This window comes from Theropithecus gelada, chromosome 18, assembly GCF_003255815.1.
Source record: "Theropithecus gelada isolate Dixy chromosome 18, Tgel_1.0, whole genome shotgun sequence".
NCBI classification, from domain to species: Eukaryota; Metazoa; Chordata; class Mammalia; order Primates; family Cercopithecidae; genus Theropithecus; species Theropithecus gelada.
The window spans coordinates 69,804,001-69,825,824 of record NC_037686.1 but is presented as its reverse complement, the minus strand read 5'-3'; the positions used below and the strand labels follow the sequence as shown (position 1 = coordinate 69,825,824).

Below are 21,824 nucleotides of genomic sequence, written 5' to 3'. Positions count from 1 at the left end.
AAGGGCTAGCGTGTATGTTGTTTTCAAATGCGTGGTAGGCATTTACCTCTTTTAGGAATCAGTTTGAGGAATGTCCTGTGAGCACAGCCCAGGCTCACTCTCTGCCCTTTCACAGCAGACCTGGACTCCAGGTGCACCGCCGCCTCCCCCGCCACCTCTGTGCCAGCACGGGGGCTCTTCCTCCCTTTCGCCCTGCCCAGTCCTGGTCCCGTGTGAGGTCGCCCCTTCTTTTCTCCTCCCAGGGGAACAAGGGCAGAGTCATTTAAGTTGCGACTCCCCAGTCGTCCTGCAGATAGGCAGGGGGAGCACAGCAGACACAATGCTAGAGGGCATGGGTTCAGAGAGGAGAGTCCACGCTGAGCCTGGGCTTCACCATCCCAGGGTCAGGAAGGTGAGGCTGAGAAGGGGTGCCCGTGAGCCAGGAGGATGGACAAGTGCATCGTGTCCAGAGTGAGGTGTTAGGAAACGTCCCACCAAGGAGAGAGCACGGGGCCATCAGACACCCGGGAGTCTAAGAGAGATGGAGACTGAGGACTGGCATTGCGGGTGCACCTGAAAGTCACAGCTGCGGGGACAGAGCCACCTCGGTGGTGAAAACTCAATCAGTGTTGGTCGGCGAGGAAATGGCAGGAGGAGATTGGACTGGTGTGTATGGAAGTCTGTTTTGAGAAGTTTTGCTGTAAAGAGGAGCTGAGACTCAGAGGGGTAGCTGGTGAAAGGACGGATCCAAACAGTGTTGTGTGGTATGGACATGCGAGTGTGAATGAATAGCATGTTGTCCGCTGAGGCAAACGGGAGGATGAGAGGGTACAGAGATGTCTCTGGTTTTAATTTAGTAACATTTAATTTCATGCTTGCTAGAGTTGCGACTTTGTTTTGAAAGGAGGAAAGCATGTTTGTCTCAACCTCAGGCATCGGGGGCTAGACATTACTACGTGGCCCCAGGACTCTCACCGAGGCCAGTTTACACCTTCATTTAAGGCCAAGGCCCCTCTGACAGGTGGGCCTCCATGTGTCTGCTGACCAGGGAGCGCAAGGCCACACCGCACAGGCCGCTGCCTTCACCTGCACCTGAGAAGCTGCAGGTCACAGTTCAGCAGATCCCACCAAGGCTTGGAGGTGTGCCAGCAGTACTGTCTGATCTGTGAGTATCTGAATATCGTGTCACAGCCAGGGACACAGATGAAGATGCCATTCTAGGTGGTGTGGGGACCCCTGTGAGCTTTGGGTTTAGGAATGCGTGCCTAGGAATTAGGGCAGGAAGAGACCAGGGCCTGAACTGACTTCTCATCACCTCCTGCAGATATTTCAGGCAGAGGCACCAGCCAGACTCCCCACGCTGTATTTTTGCCGTCAGACCAAGAAGAAAATATTCCTTAAAATCATGGCAGGATGGGACCCTCTGGCCTGAAAAGTACTGTAGCCTCCAAGAGCGGCTGCTTTCACGAACTGCCACATGCTGAATGCCTAAAACAACAGGAATTTCTTAGGGACCTGGAGGCCAGAAGTCTGACATCAAGGTGTGGGCAGGGTCGTGTTCCCCTGCCTGGGGCGGAGGCTCTGTGGGAGAACCCCTGCGGCCCCTGAGGGCTTCTGGAGCCTCCTGCCACCATTTCATGCCGTGAGGCTGTGTCCCTTCGTCTCTCCAGTTTCTGCCCCTGCCATCTCCGTGCCTCTTCTCTTCTTTGTGTAGCTCTGTCTTCTCCTCTTCTTAGGACACCAGTCATTGGATCAGAGCGTACCTGGATAACCTGGTCTAGTAAGGGAGGAATTCCTGCCCTGGGGCCATGGAGATGGCCGCACACTTGACACCTGACACTGGCCAGGTGAGGTGTGAGTCACTCTACTCACAGCCCGAGGGAGGAAGACAGGGCCTGCCAGGCAGGGCCACACAGGGGTCACACCTAGGAATGGAATGAACACCCAGGGGCTGTGGAGGGAGGGCTGTGTAGTTCAGAGAAGGCAATGCCCTCTGTGTCCTTTATAGTATGAAAAAGGCAGGTGCCCCGTGTCGCGTGGGAGGATGTGACGGGCTACGTGAATAATTCCACCAGCTGTCAGGGAACCAAGGCCTGTGATGCAGGGTGAGCACCACTGTGCCCGGCCCTATATCAAGGAGGGTGGGTGGCTGGGGCCTTGTCCACCAGAGCAGGGGGGTGTCCACACATAGACTCAGGCCTTGATTTTAGGCCTTGTAGCCCATGCAGACTGATCTCATCTGGAGATCCTTAACTTCATTAAATCTGCAAAGACTCTGTTTCCAAATAAGGCCAGCTTCAAGGTACTAGGACTTGGGCATATTATTTTTGGGGGGAAAAGGGACGCAACCCACTGCAGGCATCATTGCTGATTTGAATATAAAAGGTGGATTTGTAAATTTTTATTCAAAAAACTTTTTTTATCCCACTGATCTTTTGTATTATTATAAAAACCATAGTTTGTTTTAGAGAAATAAAACAAAAAAGCACAAAAAAACTGTTTAATCTCTAATAATGGCAACTTTAACCAATGCTAATGATTTACAATATCTCTAGAACATTTTAATCTGCATGTGGTTATTATCAGATGCATGCATCATACCAGAATAATGTTTCCCAATTTTTTTTTTTTTTTATGTAAGAAGGTTATGGGCCTGTGAGAACATTAAAAACTGAGCATCTGGTGTGCCCTGAAGGTTGGTGGCCCCAACATTCATACATTGGTACCTAGCACCCAATGTGATAGTGTTAAGAGGTGGGTCTTGGGGGTGCGGTTAAGTCCACAGGCCCCTCCTTCATGGATGGGTCCTGCCCTCATTAAAGGGGCTGGGGGCTCCCTCACCCCTTCTGCTGGATGTGGACGCAGCTGGAAGGCGCTGTCCTTAAGGGACACCCGGGGCCCTCACCAGAGCCACCTCTTCCCAGCCTGCAGAACTGGGAGGAAGGATTTTCTGTGGTGTATAAAGTACCCAGGCTACAGTATTTGGTTATTGAGGTCCCAGCCCTCGAAGAGGCATCCCGGAGGCCAGGTGGCCATGCGTGGCCAGGGTCCCGGCTGTGGGTGAGAACCCGGCCTCAGGAGACCCACAGGTGTGGCCTGGAGGGCCCGGGCTCCCTCGCCAATGCCCTTCCTCGCCTGGACTCCGAGGGTAGGAACCTGCCTGCTCCTCCCGCTCCCCTCCAGGCGCTGCGTGGACACAGGCGGTGGAAGTCCCCGGAGACCCTGCCCCTGTCCCCTGCCCCGCGGGGTGCCGGCGGTGGCCGCCCGGGCAGCAGGAGCGCGCAGGTGGAAAGTGGGGATCCCAGCCCCCGTGCGTGGGGTGGTCCTGGCTGCCCCGGGACTCGTCCCCAGGGCGACCCTGGGAGGAGAAGGCCCCGACCCAGCGCCTGCCTGGAAGGGGGAGCCCGGCCCGGAAGGAGCTGCTCGGGGCACCCGCAGACGCCCTGCGCTCCCCGCCCCGCGCCTTCAGGCGGCGCCCCGGCTCCCCTGCCCAGGCCTCCGGCTCGCCTCCCCTCCCCTCCTCTCCTCCTGCTGTGTTTGCCTCCAGCCCCCCCTAGATTCCCACGCCGGCCTCACCCCACAGCGCTGCCCGACTGCTTTGCAGAAGCCAGATGGATTCTGCCTGCCCGGAAAGAAGCGCCACCCGGCGCGGGAGGGAGGAAGGGAGGGAGGGAGGGAGGCTCCTGCGCTTTGGCGCCACCGGCGCCTCCCCCTGGGATGGGGTTAGGGCTGGTGAGCTCCGCGGGATCCTGCTCAGAGCCCGGCTGCGGCACCACCCGTCGCGGGTGGCCAAAGCAGAAAAAAAGAAAAAATGGGAGTGGGGAATACAAATGTCTCATTTTCTTTTAAAAGTAGGGTCACCAGCGAGACTCTGTCTCAGAAAAAAATAAAATAAAATAAAATAAAAATAAAAAAAGTAGGGTCACCATAAATGTTGGCCTTTTTCTGGGGCCAGGGAGACCCTGGCCACGCCGGGTGGGTGCGAAGGGCATGCGTTCCTCCCGCCCGTCTCCGCGGTGATTTTTCCCTAAGGGGCAGGGTTATTTCGCCTCCTGGATGGTTCAGGAGTCCCTTCCTCTTTCCGTTTGCAGTGGCAAGGGTCTGCCTGTGCCTAGCATCCAAAAGCATGTGTCTTCGTTGTTTTGTTTTTCCTATTGAATTAAAAAGGGGCTGTGGTGATTGATGAACCATTTATTTTTATACTTTTCAAATAAAACAGATTGAATGTAACATTTGGTGGACCGCCTATTCTTCTTTGTGGCAATTTTAGTCTTTTTAAAAAGAGGTTTATTGCAATGCGTTGCAAAGTGAAATATGACGTGGTGTCTGGAGAACATTACAGGAGCATATACTGCTTCCTTTTGACGAGTCATTCTTTTTTTTTTTTTGAGGCGGAGTCTCGTTCTGTCACCCAGGCTGGAGTGCAATGGCCGGATCTCAGCTCACTGCAAGCTCCGCCTCCCGGGTTCACGCCATTCTCCGGCCTCAGCCTCCCGAGTAGCTGGGACTACAGGCGCCCGCCACCTCGCCCGGCTAGTTTTTTGTATTTCTTAATAGAGACGGGGTTTCACCCTGTTAGCCAGGATGGTCTCGATCTCCTGACCTCGTGATCCGCCCGTCTCGGCCTCCCAAAGTGCTGGGATTACAGGCTTGAGCCACCGCGCCCGGCCGGTTTTCTTTGTATTTTTTAGTAGAGACGGGGTGTCACCGTGTTAACCAGGATGGTCTTGATCTCCTGACCTCGTGATCCGCCCGTCTCGGCCTCCCAAAGTGCTGGGATTACAGGCTTGAGCCACCGCGCCCGGCCTAACGAGTCATTCTTAAGATACTCTTTTCCTGTCATTGTTGGAATACAACATATTTAGTTGTTCTGTTTAGAAACATTATAGCTCCTGCCTTTTTTGCCAACTCCTCAACATTTGAAAGAAAACCGGTTTTTTATGGTTTGTCCTTGAGCATGTACTAATGTGCATTAAACTCTAGGAGACTGATTTTTCTTTGAAGTCATAATTCCCTTAGCGCTTAAAATAGAAGTATTGTTTCATGAATAACTCAGAGAAACCCGTTGGATCTGCATCATTCCTGGATGGCTTAGTTGTCGCGTGACCTGTGAGAATGAGTGAGCGCTCCATGGAGAGGTTTTCCAGACTATTCTTACGACTTGCACCTTCGTGTAACCATATTCTAACTTGATTTTATTACCAACTACAAGACTAGAGAAGATCTGTGGCCTGAAAAAAACAACATTTCTCCAGAATGTGGATTTGCAGAGAATATCCTGTTCAGACTCTTGAAAATGAGGAATTGTCCCTAATTGATCGTGGTGATTGGCATCTATTAGCACTTGTATGCATGAAATCCTTGGAACACATTCCGTTTCTTCATAAAGTCAGGGTGACTAATTTTGCTGTCGAATGGGTAGAAACAAGCATTCGTCTGCTCTGGGTTTCTCCAGCTCTCAGGACATGTTGGAACAGATTCACTGTTCTGATGATTCGTCTTTCTGATCACAGGGAGAGCAGAACTCAGCTTTGAAGAAAGGCATCTGCAGAGATCATGGCAGTTCCATTTTGCATTCTGAGTTTGCTCCTTTAGGTGAGGGAACCAGAACGCAGGTGTAGTTAGAAATCAGTCTCTCTCCCTCTCTCTCTCTCTCTCTCTCCTTAAACATATTGCAATGATGTTCACATGAAAACCTGGTTTTTACTTAAGAAGATTTTATGTTCACCTTTCCAAAGGCCTGACAATGGAAAACGATCAGAAGATGAATGACAGTAAAAGCATAATAGTGACACGTGGCATTGGCTCCATGCTAGCTGAGCACCAGACACTGTCATGAGCCTTACATGCCCCAAAAGGGCCATGAGATCATTTAATGTTCACAGTGACCTGTGAGATAGAAAGTATCATTCTGCCTATTCCACAGTGGGAGAGAAACTAAAGAGATAAGAATATTGGCAGGGCCAAGCTACACATTCAGAAAAAGGTACATCCTTTTTCTCTGTCACTGTCTTTTGAGCAAAGATCTTTCTTTGTATATTTGACCTATTGCCCTTCTACCACATCTGCATTAGAGGACACAATTCAATACAGAAACACATGGAGGCACAGGGGAATACGTTCTGGGGAATTAAGTAGGACTGGCTTTTTTAAATTACATGAAACTAAAGGAAGTGTATTTACCATCAAATTAAGAAGATTGGAGGATTCCATTGCATTCTTCTGTTTTTAATAATGTGCATTATTCTTTTGAACTGAATAAAGGCCCTTACCTTACATGAATTAGCTTTAAGTGCATTTTATTCAAACTTGAAATTCACTCAACTATCAAACTCTTGTAGTAAAAGGGCTACACTGAATCTCTGTCTCTCTCTCTCTCCCCCCTCCCCCCGCCTTCTTAATGTGATCATCCTTCTTATTTTACTTAACCAGCTGATGGAGCGGTGGCTTCCAGGAATAAATGGCACAATATTTTGTGTTCCTAAAATAGAATTATGTCCAGTTACATAACAGACCTTGATAAACAGTCTCATGGTGACACTGGTTAATGTTTGCTTGGGTGTAATTTCTAGAAGACAGTATTTAAATAATATCCTGAGCACATTTCTTTGTATTGTCAACCTAAATAACAAACAGAAAGACTCTAAAAAACCATGTTTATCTAGGAATTGCATTGCAATGGGAATACATGTGTCGTGGTAAGCTGTGTGTGCATGCAGGGAGGTGAGAGAAGACAAAGGTTTTTAAAGGAAAAATAAGTAGGATTATACATTGTTTTGAGATAATTATCCTTGGCTACAAGAATCAATAACAAGGGTGGTGGCAGTTGGAGGTTGGACAGGCAGTTGCTGGACAAGTGTCTGCACAGAAGTATCTGTGTGTTTCCGGAGTGGGGGGTGTTGTGATGGTCTTTTTGCAGGGTTGTGGTTTTTGCAGTCTTTTGTAGCAGCTCTTGTCATCAGGCATTTATTTGTGCATGAAAATCCTCCCTTCATGGCCTTCTCTGGCTCTATTTTTCAGTGTTTTAACCCAACTGACTCCATTTTGAGTCTGACAAGCTTCACAGTACTCATTATTTAAACACTGCCATCTTAATTGTACTATAAAAGGATCTCACAAAGAGTGTGGCTTTAAACCGAAAGGGCCATTTACGAATCTAAGTAATGCTGTCTGTGGGAAAATGGCTTCCTGTGTTCCCTCCAACATGTGGTTCCAAATGCCCTTTCAATAATGCTGCAATGTTTCCTTTCTAACTACCCATAAACTGAGCATTTATGGTTTAAAAAAAAAAAAAAAAAAAAAAACAGCTTTATTGAGGTGTAATTCAAATGACATACAATTCACCCACTTAAAGGGTACGATGCAATCTTGTTTACTAGATTCCTAGATATGTGCAACTATCCCAGGAGTCAGTTTTACAACATTGACTTCACCTCAAAAAGAAACCTGTACCTTTTAGCAACCCCTCCCATCCCTCCCACAGCCCTCAGCAGTCACTGGCTCGCTTCTTGTCTCTAGGGTTCACCCTTCCAGATATTTCATCTGAATGGAATCATTTCCAAATGGAATCATTTCCACGATCCTTTGTGTCCAGATTCTTTCATGTAACACGATGTTTTCAGGGTTCATCCGTGTTATAGCATACATCAGTGCTTTATTCTTTTTTATCTATTACCTTAAAATATAACTAAGTAATATTCCATTGTATGGATATACCACATTTTGTTAACCCATTCATCTGTTGGTGATGTTTGTGTTTATACTTTTTTGGCTATCATGAGTAACACTGCTATAAACAAAAACTCAAGTGCAACTTTTTATGTGGACATATGTTCATATTTCTCCTGTGTGGTTTCTCTAAAAACAAATCCTGAATTCTCATATACTTATGTTATCGAAAGTGCTTCCTGTGTTTTCCTCTGATACTATCAAAATTTGTCAAACCTTTGTCAAAAGAAAAGGTCAAAGACAAGGGTCCTGGACATCGTTGTAATTTTCCTCTGGGTCCTCAGCATTGATTAGGGAGTATTTACTGAGGCTTTACTCATAAACTTATTCAAATAATCACTCTAGGTGGGGTGCAATGGTTCGTGCCTGTAATCCCAGCACACTGGGAGGCCAAGGCGGGCAGATCACTTGAGGTCAGGAGTTCAAGACTAGCCTGGCCAACATGGCAAAACCCCATTTTTACTAAAAATATGAAAAAAAATCTTAGCAGGGCATGGTGGTCCCAGCTACTCAGGGCGCTGAGGCATGAGAATCATTCAAACCCAGGAGGTGGAGGTTGCATTGAGCTAAGATCGTGTCACTTCACTCTAGCTTGGGTGACAGAACGAGACTGTGTCTCAAGAAAAATATATATATATATTCTATCCAGAAGCAGAATAGCCAGACTAGCAATTAGTTAAAGAGAATAGTTAGTCTCCGTAAATGTTAATTCCCCACATTTCAAAACCAGTCTGGATCCTGGCACTGAACCACGTGGCGTCCCCCAGACCACCTGGTCCAGCCCCTACAGGGAGGAAGGATTCTTCATCCTTCACGGTTCTTCCCTGAGCCGCGTGTCCAGTCAGCATTTCACTGGGTGCTGGCTATTGGGTGTGCACTGGTGTGTACACGTCCACGCTTTTAGTACATTCACAGGATTGTGCAACCATCACCACAATCTAATTTTAACACTTTTTTGTCAACCCTGAAAGAAATTCCATACCTACGAGCGGTCACTGCCCACCCCCACCCGACCTCATTCTGTTCCCCAACCCGAAATAACAACTAATGTCCTCTCAGTGTCTATAATGTGCCTGTTCTGGACATTTCATCTTACATGAAAAGGCGGGTTTTTGTGAGTGGTGTCTTTCCCGTAGCATAACGTTTTCAAGGCTCATCCATGGTGTAGCACGTACCAGTCCTTCATTCTTTTTTATTGCTGAATAATATCCCACTGTAGGACCATCCCATATTTTATTTATTCATTGACTAGTTGATGGACATTTGGGTAGTTTCTACCTTGCGGCTATTATAAAATATGCTGCTATGAAAATCCCTGTATAAACTTTGTGTGGACGTCTGTTTTTATTTCTTTTGGGCGTATCCTCAGGAGTGGAGTTGTGGGTCATGTGGTAACTTTATGTTTCACTTTTTGAGGAACCGCCAAACTTCCTTCCACAGAGGCCACTTACATTCCCACTAGCAGTGTACACGAATTCCAACCACACCACATCCTCACCAGCAGCTGCCATTAGTCTTTTTGGTTCTAGCCATCCTATAGCTGGTATCTCATGGTGGTTTGATTTGCATTTCCTTACTGGGTAATCGTGTTGAGCACCTTTTCCTGTGTTAATTGGTCATTTGTATATCTTTTTTAAATAAATGTCTATTCAAAATTTTTCCCCATCTTTCGAACTTGGGTTTTTGTCTTTTTGTTGTTGAGTTGTAGGAATTCTTTACATATTCTGGATACGTGATCTGTGTCAGAGATATGATTTGCAAATACTTTCACCACTTCTCTGGGTTGTCTGTCCCTTTCTTGATGGTGTCAAAGGTTCTCCATGTTAATAGTCGCCTGGATCTGTGGTCCCTTCCGCTGTTCATGCTTCTGTGCCATCTCTAAGAGCGGCTGCCCAGGAGGCACTTGTTTTAAGGACTGAGATAACTTCCCACCTCCAGTCAGTCTCTACTCCTGTGTGTTGTCCCTACTTTCAAATTACTGTTTTAAAAGTCGACTTTTAAGACTATACTCTCAGGGATCATTTCTACAGTTTGTTAAAAGTAGAGTTTTGATAAAAAGTGTCTTGGCTGGGTGCAGTGACTCACGCCTATAGTCCCAGCACTTTGGGAGGCCGAGGCGGTTGGATCACTTGAGGTCAGGAGTTCGAGACCAGCCTGGCCAACATGGTGAAACCCCGTCTCTACTAAAAATGCAAAAATTAGCCAGGCACGGTGGCGGGTGCCTGTAATCCCAGCTACCCGGGAGGCTGAGGCAGGAGAATTGCTTGACTCCAGGAGGCAGAGGTTGCAGTGAGCTGACATCGCACCACTGCACTCCAGCCTGGGCGACAGAGTGAGACTTAATCACACACAAAAAAAATAAATAATAAATAAAATAGAAAACGTGTGTTTATGAAAAGTGTGATGCCACCAAGTATACTAGGAAATGGATTGGCAGCTTTCACTTTCTCTCTAGTACTCCTGTGTCTAGACCAAGGGCTCTTAATGAGGTATGATTTGCCCCTAAGGGACATCTGCCAATGCCTGCAGATGGTCTGGTTGTCAACGCAGGGGATGCTACCAGCATCTAGTAGGTGGAGGCCAAACACCCTGTCACGCAGGGCAGTCTCTGCTCCACAACAAAGAATGATCCACCCCAGATGCTAGCAGGGCCCTGGGCGAGGAGCCCAGTGTGGCTGGAACAGCCTGGGGGCTGCCCTCAAGCCTTACTGTCCCTGTCCTGTTCTGATTCTGCAGAGAAAGGGGATGCCTTTGAGATGAGCCTGTTTGTACAATTCTTATTTTCATTTTCCTTCATATTCTGTCCTCTGATCCTGAAAGCTTTCCGTGTTTTGCTAGCATCTTTTATTACTTATGGAAATCCAGTCTAGAGCAAGAATAAAACTATGATCTTTTTTTAAAGAAACAAATAAAAAATGCTGACCAATAAGTTTGCAAAGTTATAAGAACTATTTTTATGACAGCACACACACAGTTTATTCCTGGACTGATACCTCAGTTCTTAAAGGGTTTCAAATATAGCTTATCACCAGACTTAGGTTTAAAAAACATGCAGTTTTTTCCATCCACATAAAATACTAGTAGACTTGATTCTCGCTGTGCACTCTAGCCGGTGAAGAACTGTCTAGTCCTGGAGGGAGCTGCAGTACCGGATGCTGTAAGGTGCTTCTCCTCCCCTATTTTGAGATTTAATTGAAGAACAGTGACATATGAATTTAAACGAAATTGTGTATACAACCAACCCACACAGAATCTGAATTTATTCTGAGTGTGGAAGGAATATTTGCTTCTTAAAAAGAGAGCTAGAGAAAGTGAGAGAGAGAATTTACCTTTGAGAGATAAAGAAATCAAGGAAGTTTTTAATATTCCTAAATGTAGGAATAGGAATAATATTTATTATTTATAGGAATAGGAATAACATTGAAGAACTGAAATATCAGCAAGCGAATAAATTGTGTGTATGCTATTAAAATATTTATTATTCTTATTCCTACTTACCTCTGAAGATATACAGATCGCCAATTAGCACATGAAAATATGCTCCACCTCATTATCCAGTAAGGAAATGCAAAGTGAGAGAGAGAATTTGCCTTTGAGAGATTCCACAATTCTCCCTAAACATTGTCTGTCCCGGTGAGAAACTGACTAGTTCCATTTATCTCCAAACCTACATGTTTGAGCTTTTCCCTGAGCCCTGCTTCCCCACAGTGGCCGTGGCCATGGGTGGCACTGCCTGGTGCCCACCTACCAGGTGCCACTGCCTGCCTGGGCACTGCCATCTGCCCGTCAGGGTGAGAACGCAGCTTCCCTCCAAGCCTAGTGTACCGGGTGGCTGCTCTTGGGTGATGTCCTCTTCTCAGAGAAATAGTCCTAGCCCCACTACCCCTGGTCCAGAAGACCCTTTTCCAACCACTCTGAGCACGTTGGAACTTTCTCCTTCTTTTTGCCGACTCTGCAGCCGTGAGGCTGGGGACTCCCAGGCTTGGTCGTTTGTCGGGGCTGGGGATGATGTGTCCTGCTGTGGGACACTTCTGCTTTCAAGTCTCCTCTCCTGCTGGCCTCGGTGATGGCTGAGCTGCTGACTCATCCCCGGGCTCATGGAGCCGCAGTCTGGGGACAGCGCTGGGCAGGGGTGCCCAGGGCACAGCCAGCCTCCTGGAATCCCAGTGCTGAGCCCACCTGGGGCTTCCAGCTTCACAGGGTCACAGGCAGGGACCAGCACAGGATTGGAGCATCCTCATTGGCTGGAGCCCACCCGACCCCAGGGGCAGCCCCTGCCACCCAAGACAGGAGAGAGGAACGGAGCCCCAGCACAGGGCATGGGACGGAACCCACCTGTCAGGATCGGGCCCCCACTCTGCGGATCTACTGTCCAACTCTGGAGTGGCTCTTCAGCCCTCAGCTCAAGTCCTCATGTGACAGCTTCCAGAGAAATGAGTTCTCCAGGCTCCAGCCATATCCTCATGGGAAGACGGCTTCGAATTTCCTGATTCTGGCTGAACGCAGAGATAGTGAAAGCTGTAAACAACTTTATGGGATCTTCTGCTGGAGTCGGAGCTGATGAGCCCTTTGTGACATGAACCTTCTTTCTACTCCTTTCTCCAGAAGTGGTCACATGAGGACCTACGGGAAGGGCTGAAGAGCAGCTTCCAAATATTAAAAACTTCCTTCATTCCTGGGAAGTGACTGATCAGACAGTAAGAAACCTGGGAGGGCGGGTGGTGGAATGACAGGGAGAGAAGAGGGGCGGTTGAAAGTGGAGGTAGGAAGGGAGACAAAAAGCAGCTTTCAGCCCCTCGTAAGATGCTGTTTGCCATGTGGCTGTGTTGCTTTATGACCTGGAAAGCGACTCACACAGCATGAGTGCGTCTCCTGAACATGCAAGATGTCAAGACACATCACAAGGGCAGATGAGAGGGCTTGAGGGCTGGTTTGGGATTAGCCATGAAAATGCATCTTCCACTGTTAGAGCGGATAACTGTCCTTCAGCTGCTGGGGCTGGGAGATAAGGAGGCCCATGGCAGCACGTGGGTCTGCAGAGAGCCCTCCCTGGACAGGCCGGGCCTGGCCGGTACAGCTCTCGGTGAGGATGGCCCGGGGATAATCCCTCCACGTGGATGGTTCCATTACCTGTCTCTTGACCTCAGTCTGGAAATTGGCACATGTAAGACCTCCACTCTCCCTGAATTAAAATAGCATTCCTCCCACGGTGATCCTGGTTAAGTCTAGATTCTATAATGTGCCTTATTTTCCAAAGAAAATCGTTAGTTTTGTGACATGTTCCTCTGGGACTATCCTAATGAGTAGTTCCGAATCCTGCCTGTGCTGAGCGTCACCTGCGAGAGTGTAGAACAGGGAGCAAAAATCTCGTGAGTGCAGGACAAGCTCTGCAGGCCCTTCTGAGGGGGCTGTCCTGGGCCAGCCCCACATCGAGGAATCATGGACTTAAATCCCTCAGCAAAACCCAGTCCAAGCAAGGACCCTGCCCCTCCACAGGGCTATGCTGTGTCTTTTCTTTAACAGGTGTCTAGAGTTATTCACCTTGTCATCTACCCAGACACTTCTGGGAAATGGCTTAGAATGTGGTGAGGGCCTGGGATTCACCTAGTGTAGGTGCCAGCCATGGGCTCTAGTTTGCAGGGGAAAGTATTTTCAGAAGAAGGATCAAAAAGGAACTGGTTTATGTATGTATGTATGTATGTATGTATTTATTTATTTAGCAACGGGGTCTCACTCTTGTCGCCCAGGCTGGAGTCCAGCCTGGAGTGCTCATGGCAACCTCCGCCTCCCGGGTCCAAGCAATTCTCCTGCCTCAGCCTCCCAAGTAGCCAGGATTACAGGTGCCCACCACCACACCCGGCTAATTTTTGTGTATTTTTAGTAGTGACGGGGTTTCACCATGTTGGCCAGGCTGGTCTTGAACTCCTGACCTCAGGTGATCCTCCCGCCTCAGCCTCCCAAAGTGCTGGGATTATAGGTATGAGCCACCATACCCGGCCTGTTTTATTTTAATTTTATTCCAAACACACGGCACTAAATCTGTGCCAGGCACTCTGTAAATATTAACTCTCTTCATCTTCCTGATAACAATAAGAGGTACTATTATTCTCCCTCTTGTACAAACGAGGAAATGGAGGCACAGACACACTAAGCCACTTGCCCTTGCTCGCACAGCTAGTAAGGGTGGAGGTGGGATTGGTGTTCGGGCGCCTGGCTCCAGAATGCTCTCGGCCCTGGGCGCTGTGGTCTGGGAGCTTGAGCTTCTCCTGGTGGTTTCCATGCGTACTGGCTGGAATCAGGTGTGTGTTTAACCTCATAGTCAAAAATTTGTGTAAGTGGCCCTTTCCTCAAGAATCATTAAACACGTTTTTAACTTGAGTGGTCAATATATTTAATAATAACTGCTCTGCGGAAGGTCAGGAAGGGTGGAAGGACATGAAACAGCCGCAGGCACAGTTCCAGCTTTGCATTGCTACGGAACAAATGACTCCAAACCTCAGCACTGAAGCCGCTGCAGCTTCATTAGCTCTCCGGATTTTGTGAGCCGGGATTCAGGCAGGACTCAGCAGCGACGGTACCGCCTCGATGCTCTCAGAGGGCAGCTGAGGCCTCTGCATGGCCCAAGCCCTCTCTAGGTACAGCTGGGCCAGGGGGAGCTGCTGGGAAACTGCCTCACCAGGCTCCCCTCTCCATGTGGCCTCAGGGCCTCCCCAGGTGGACTCCTCTGCGGGGCAATCAAACAGCCCACCTGTTGACTCAAGAGGTCCTCATTAGGGTCAGGCCAAGTGCCAGCACAGTGCCAAACCCACCCTGCTGTGTTAGCGGGACCACCAGGGCCAGTCCAATTCCAGGAAAGGGAAACAGACTCGCCTCTCCATGGGACAAGTGTCCAAACCCGGGCAGCCCTCTTTCACGCATCACACTGAGGGGCACGCAGTCGATTCTGAATTAAAGGCTGCCAGTTGAATAGCATAAACCGTCACCGCCATTCCATAACTCACACTCACAGTGCTCTTTGATTTATTCAAATCAAAGTTTGAAAGCTTGCGAAGGTTCGTGATAAATTTAATTGAATCCCTCCGTATGCATTAACGTATGATATTCAGATGAGCATTTTATGCTCATTGCCTTCGGAGGCCAACAGTCCCCTGAGACCAGCAAGGGTCTAATAGTAATGTCCACCACACAATTTGCAGTCAATAGTATAATGCCTAATTTCGTTTCCACTCTTAGCCTAATCTCTTCCATCGGATTTTCATATTGTTCTGTATGGAAAGTCCCCGTTAGTGCGGTGTGCACGGTTTCATGGGTCACTGGCTCCTGTGCGTTTAAAACCACCTGTTCTGAGGATGTTAAACAGAGCTCTTCCATGTGGGCGTTCAAGACAAGTTCACGCCGTTCTTCAAAGCAGTAGAAACCAGTTTGTCTCTAAGCAAAACATCATCGTGTTTTGGCAGTTTTCTTCTCTCTGCTATAGTCAAAGAGGGGCTTGCATAGCAAAATCAGGTGGCTGCACCCTCAACCCCATCCTCTCCCCAACCCTGGGGGCTGCAGCGCCACTCCACCCTCAGCCCGCTGCTCCTGGAGGGGACAGAGGACCCACCTTCTCACTGCCGTACGGATGTGTCAGGCATTCTCTAGGCCAGCAGTGTGTGTGATGGACGTTTTGATGGACGGCTAAATGTATGACACGATTCATTATCCTTCTTTTTTTTTTTTTTTTTTTTTTTTTTTGAGACGGAGTCTGGCTCTGTCGCCCGGGCTGGAGTGTGCAGGGGCGTGATCTCGGCTCACTTCAAGCTCCGCCTCCCGGGTTTACGCCATTCTCCTGCCTCAGCCTCCCGAGTAGCTGGGACTACAGGCGCCCGCCACGTCGCCCGGCTAGTTTTTTTGTATTTTTTTTAGTAGAGATGGGGTTTCACTGTGTTAGCCAGGATGGTCTCGATCTCCTGACCTCGTGATCCGCCCATCTCGGCCTCCCAAAGTGCTGGGATAACAGGCTTGAGCCACCGCGCCCGGCCACGCTAGGTCTTATTCTTTGTTTGTTTTAAGACGGAGTCTCGCTCTGTCGCCCAGGCTGGAGTGCAGTGGCCGGATCTCAGCTCACTGCAAGCTCCGCCTCCCGGGTTTATGCCATTCTCCTGGCTCAGCCTCCCGAGTAGCTGGGACTACAGGCGCCGCCACCTCGCCCGGCTAGTTTTTTGTATTTTTAGTAGAGACGGGGTTTCACTGGGTTAGCCAGGATGGTCTCGATCTCCTGACCTCGTGATCCGCCCGCCTCGGCCTTCCGAAGTGCTGGGATTACAGGCGGAGCCACCGCGCCCGGCCCCTTATCCTTTTAAGAGGAGTAGCAGTGTTTTCTCTTACCAATTCCATTTTAATGGTAGCGATAACAAAAGCATAGTTTAATGGTTGTGCCAAAATTCACTCCTTTTGCTCAAAGGTAATTAACAAATCCACCCTGTTTGATGAAGAAACCACGTCTCCAGAAGGTGATTCCATCCCTGGGAGAAGCTTCCAGACAAAAAAGGCAAGAGAGTAGATACTACAGTGATTCGCCTGCCGTGAGAGAAGCCCTTTCTCCTCCATTCTGGATCCGGGAGAGGAGGGCTTGAGATCTCACAAGCTCTATCAGATCGTCTTTTAGATATTTAGAGGTTCGTTTTTCCTGCAGTATCCTCTTTAAATACCCACAGTTTTTTTTTTTTAAATCCAAAGTAGTATTGCCTAGAACATGTGGATTATCGAAACACAATTTAGTAAACTGATTACAGGTAAATTAAAACTTTTGTCTGTAATTTTCTATTTGGTTGCTGTGATCTTTACATGAATGTTTCTTACTGGCTGTTCATTTGCACTGCATATTAGACATAGACCACCTAGGCAGGCACTGCTAATGATACTCCAACGTACGCAATTAAAAGGGCGTTCTGCACTGAACTGAGGTTGAGGAATGCAGGCTGTGTCTGGAAAACGATTTTCCGTGAAATCATGGACTTTGGTTCCACCCCAGCTGTGCCTGGGTTCCCTTTCCTTCCCGCAGTGGCCCCTGCTTGTTTTCCTTTGACCCCACCACTCTCACCATGTTCCCTGAGCATCTCCTCCTCCCAGGCCTGGATGGGGGCCAGACACTGAAGCCCAGTTCTCCTTGTAGCTTGCTGCCAAAGCCTTATGGCCTTTCCATATCACAGGCTTATAGTCCTGTTGACCAAAGAAAAAGAATCCTACAAAAGTGTGATACATATGGACTCAACCCTGCAGTCCCTGACTCCCTTGGAGAAGTCAACTTGGAAACTATCCATATTTCCCTTGAGACCCGGGCTCACTGAACCCATCGTCTTCTGACCCCACAATCAGCACAAGTCTCATGGACCTTTCCAGAAGCAGCTAAGCCTAAAAGTGGGAGAAACAGAAAAATCAATGCCCCTACGTGGCACTGTCTACCTACAAGGACCCCAGGCTGGGGGGCTGCAAAATCCTCAGACCTCTGTTCAGATCAGAAGCAACGCTTTCTGTGCATTTGCCCAGGGTTTTGGTCTCATCTCTGAGCTAAGGACCCTGTGAGTGTGCACAAGTCAGCGTCACTGCTCCTGGCCTTGGTGGTGAGATGAGTGGTTGGGCTGGTCTCTAAAGTCTTTCTCATTGTGAAAGTCTGTCTCATTTCATTTCTGATAAGTACATCGAAAGTAACAGATATCATGGTGATCTTTTAGCTTGAGAATAAAATGTGTGAAGTTGGGTTTGACTGTGAACTGGCAGAAGGCAAGAGAATGCACCCATCGAGCTGGCTGACGGGCAGTTGTTAGTTTTCAGCAGGGTCTGCATGTTCTGCAAGCCAGGCAGGATCCACCCTTATTCTGGACTATTTTTTCCAGGATGTTTACATAATGAACAGGCTGGGAAGATAGACTATGTGTCTATCTGCAGCAAATAACAGGTCTTGGGAGATATAGTGTCTCCCTCTGGGGCAGGGCACTGGCATAGCTACTGACAATTCTAAAGAATTCAGGTTTTCTATATGGAGGTTCCTTTCCTGCCACTCAACCCACTGCATGCAGACAGCTACCTGGGCCCATTCACATGGCTCCTATGTGAACTGGGTATTAGGGAACCCATGCCAAAGTGGTGAAATGTCGCTACTGCTGTGAAGAATAACTCGCCCTTTGTCTCTGACCCAGGAATCTCATTCCTTCATGAGCATCCACAAAACTTAGCTTTCGAGTAGATAAAATCTCAGATGTACCACTGTTCTTAACATAAACCTAGCATTGACTTTCCTTGTAAAACTAGATAATGCTGAAATTCCTTTTATAATCCAGCCTTTTTATATATATACATATAAAATACTTATAAAAATGTAAAGAGAGCAAAAATATGTAAGATGAAAAATAAGCCGGTTTACCTCTACCTGATACCTTTGACTTTCTGGGATTGGAAATGAAATTTGCTGAACAGATTCTGGATCCTGAAAAAGTATTTGGAAGTATTCGTTCTCACCTCAAGTTTCATTAGAACTCCTAGAAATGTCTGATGTGGATTAATTGGAGAGGAATCTAAGACAGGGCAATGGCAGTGGGCGAAGATTCCAAAAGAACACGTTGCTGCCAGCGAGGAGGGTTGACCACTGCTGACAATGGCTGAACAGGCCAGGCGTCCTAAAAGCAGTGAGCTTTCCTCCAGAGAAACGTGCACATTTGCAGTCCTCATAATGATGCCGCAGGATGGGGACCATTATCTTCATGGGGAAATTGAGGTGGAGGGAGCTTGACTCGCTTAAGATCTCACTTTGAGTAGCTGCGCTGTGGGCGGCACCGTATCCCCCTGGTGCACAATCACCTGTTCCTGCTGCCACACCAGGAGTCCCAGGCCAGAGCCCCTGAGAAGTGGCTGTGATGGTTCTGGGAAAGAGATAAGGGCTTCTTCTGATAACAGTGTCAAGCTAAGAGGCTACTGGTCTGCATTTTCAATAGTTTTGTGTGCTTCTGCAAAAAAGCAGTTTCCACTTACTGAATGCTCTTCCCAGTGACCACACAGAAAAGTAGGATTATAACTTTCATTTCAAAGCTGAGCAGACAGAAAACTTAATTATTTTCCCTGTTACTCAGGCAGTCAGCTTCTGAGAGCCTGAGGTCTTGGCTGTCATGCAAGTAATGATTTTGATACGGCGTACATGTGTTGCAGACCCTGATGCCCTTGAACTATTTTCTGCAAAGATCTGGGTGGATTAGATCTGTCTATGGCAGGAAATATGGCAGAAGGTAAAGAAAACTTAAAGAAATGTCTGCCTTTTAGTAGCATCCCCTCCAAAATGACCTAAGGCTCAAAATATGTGTGGTGCTGTGAGAAACAACAGGCCATATTCAGATTTGTGCATAGAAATAAGATGAGAATTATGAGGCAGGAGGTGAGGGGAGGTGGGTGTGTACGCCGGCAGGATCCTGAGCCTTTAAAGGCCAAGCAGCTGGCATATAGGTGCCGCATATGACTGTGTCGCCTATGACGTCATAGGAAGTTTCAGCTGGGTTTGTTTTGTTTGTTTGTTTGTTTTGTTTTTTAAATAAGGTCAGTCGAGTATAAGATTCAGAAGGAACATGTTGCTTTAAGGAAGGGGGAAGACAGTTGCAACTTCTCTTGTTAAACATCCTAGGAATTTTAGAAATATGAATCACTGTGTAATTTTTCTTCTGGGAAATCTCAGAAAAAATAAACACGGTGCATTTCCTACATTGACACTCTCCAGTGTGACAGACAGGGCTTGGCTTACCATGTTTAATTGGACAGTCGCCATCTGACATTCCGGGCTTGATTTTCTAGCTTTATTTTTGAAGCACCTGATTTGGCTTACTACCTTATTTTCTTTGTATGCTCAACTCCTGGGCAGGGTTTGGTGCAAGCATGGGTGGGAACGAGTGGGTGAGTGGCAAGGTACTGAGGACACAGAACCAGATAAGACTTTTATCTGCTTCTAGGCCAGTGATTCTCCACTCAAGGCTTCGAGTGTCCAAGGAGAGAATACAGTCATGGGTTCTTAGTTTCTGTTTCTGGTTGGGTCAGTAAAGCCCCTTCGTCATCCCTCTGTTCTGGTTATCACTAGAGACAGAAACTTACATGGCTTCAGGTTGCTAAAAGCCTAAAACAAAACAAAGCAGAATAGCAACAACAAGATAAGATGGGCTGGACAAGCTTAGGACATCTTGGGAAATGCAGTTGTTTTTTTGTTTTGTTTTGTTTTTTGTGTTTTTTTTTGAGACAGAGTCTCGCTCTGTCGCCCAGGCTGGAGTGCAGTGGCCGGATCTCAGCTCACTGCAAGCTCCGCCTCCTGGGTTCCTGCCATTCTCCTGCCTCAGCCTCCCGAGTAGCTGGGACTACAGGCGCCACCTCGCCCGGCTAGTTTTTTGTATTTTTTAGTAGAGACGGGGTTTCACTGTGTTAGCCAGGATGGTCTTGATCTTCTGACCTCGTGATCCGCCCGTCTCGGCCTCCCAAAGTGCTGGGATTACAGGCTTGAGCCACCGCGCCCAGCCAAATGCAGTATTTTTTAAGGGAATGAAAAATTCTCAAAATCAGTTCTTAGCTGTGTTGAATAAAGCAGCCTGTGGTGGATCATGACTCCGAGTCTAACATACAACTGGTTTTGCAGGTGAGAGTCACTTTGTAACATGTTTCAACACCTTCCTCTCGTGATAAGCAGTTTCTAGTCTGAATCAGGACTTTGAGAATACGCTGTATAATGTTTGTAGCAATATCAAGCGAGTGTTTTCTTCTCTCTCAGCCTTTTTTGTGGTGATTAGAAACTTAACCTCTGGGCCATTCCTCCTGAAATTGCCACCTCCAGACCATCAATCTTGTAAAAATGTAAGGCTAATTATAAGCGTATTTTCACCTACAACGTGTGTGTGCGTGTGTGCATGTGTGTGCCGTGTGTGCACGTACGTGAGTAGCTGTACCTAGTAGGAGATCTCTCAGACTTGGCTGGATGCTCTGGCTACGCAGAAAAAAGCAGCTGAGTGGGGTCCTCAAAACCAACCAGGATTCCACCCGCCGACGCCCTGGCTGTGACTGCTTTGGGAAGTTTGACTCCATGCTATCCTTTGCTTCTCCACCTGGTTCTGATGAAGAAAACTGAATTGCGCTTCTGGGTGGCAGGAGAGGGTGGACCTCTGAGTTCCCAGGGCCCCTCCGGTCACCTGCTCCAGAGCCCCGTGCCGGGCCACGCTGACCCCAGGGAAAACTCGTCACTTAAGGGTTAGAGGTCAAGGCTGGGTAGAGGTTTTTTGTTTTTGTGTTTTTACACACAGAGAAAATGAGACTAATTACTGGCGTATAATAGATTAGGAGACTATCATTTCGTTTGTTCCAAAAAAAGATACACTTTTTTCTCTGTCGTCTTTCACCGTGCGTGTTAACGTCCCGAGCTGTTCGTGCTCCTTACGATGTAGGGGAATGTATTCGCTTCCTGGGGCTTCTGCAGCAAATTCCCACACACCTTCTAAAATTGTTATGGATAAGAAATAGATTCTTACACAGGTCAGCGCCCACATATTTAGGCTGATGAAAAAGAAAATTGCTACAAATAGTATGAAGCAGCCATCCTTGCTTGAAATGCATGTCGACACCTGCAGTCACAGGTTCCATTTGGACCCAGACTTGAACTCTTTTGGGCAATGACGCAGGGGGGCCTGAGCCGCCAGGACCCATCCCCTCTTGTAAGTCTGAGCCCCGTCTGCAGGAAGCTCTTGTTTTATCATCATGAAAATCACATCACTTTTGCCACATCATCTCCATTATTCGTTCTGCTAGAAGACATTTTGCTTACAGGAAATGTGTTCATCGTAGGGGAATATTTTATATTTTTGGAATAGCAATATCGGGTGTCAAAAACAAGCCTTATATTTGAGTAGAAATTAGTCATGAAATTTCCCAGGCCAGTGTGTACTTTCTGCACACGTGCTGTGTCCCTGTATGATCTAGAGATGTTGAACTATCAGAGAGTTGAGAAGGTGGAGAAAACGGCAGCTTTGGAGTCCTGTCTGCCATCACTATTCAGGGTCTACCTGTGGCCACTTTGGTGTGAGGGATAAATACAGTGGATGCACCATCGCGGTGGGACCGACGTG

General features: G+C 47.8%; 1 protein-coding gene across 3 annotated transcripts in view; it reads left to right on the top strand.

Annotated features, from left to right (window-relative positions):
• Positions 1-21,824, top strand: part of MBP (myelin basic protein) — a 150,472-nt gene that overhangs the window by 37,766 nt on the left and 90,882 nt on the right. Inside the window, exon 1 of one of the 3 annotated variants that reach the window (XM_025365476.1) lies at positions 3,513-3,830. The exons of the other annotated variants lie outside the window; for them this stretch is intronic. Coding sequence (XP_025221261.1) covers positions 3,591-3,830 — 240 coding nt within the window. The 5' untranslated portion in view covers positions 3,513-3,590. Of the gene's footprint in view, positions 1-3,512; positions 3,831-21,824 lie in introns of those variants that run through there. 3 annotated transcript variants of the gene reach the window in all.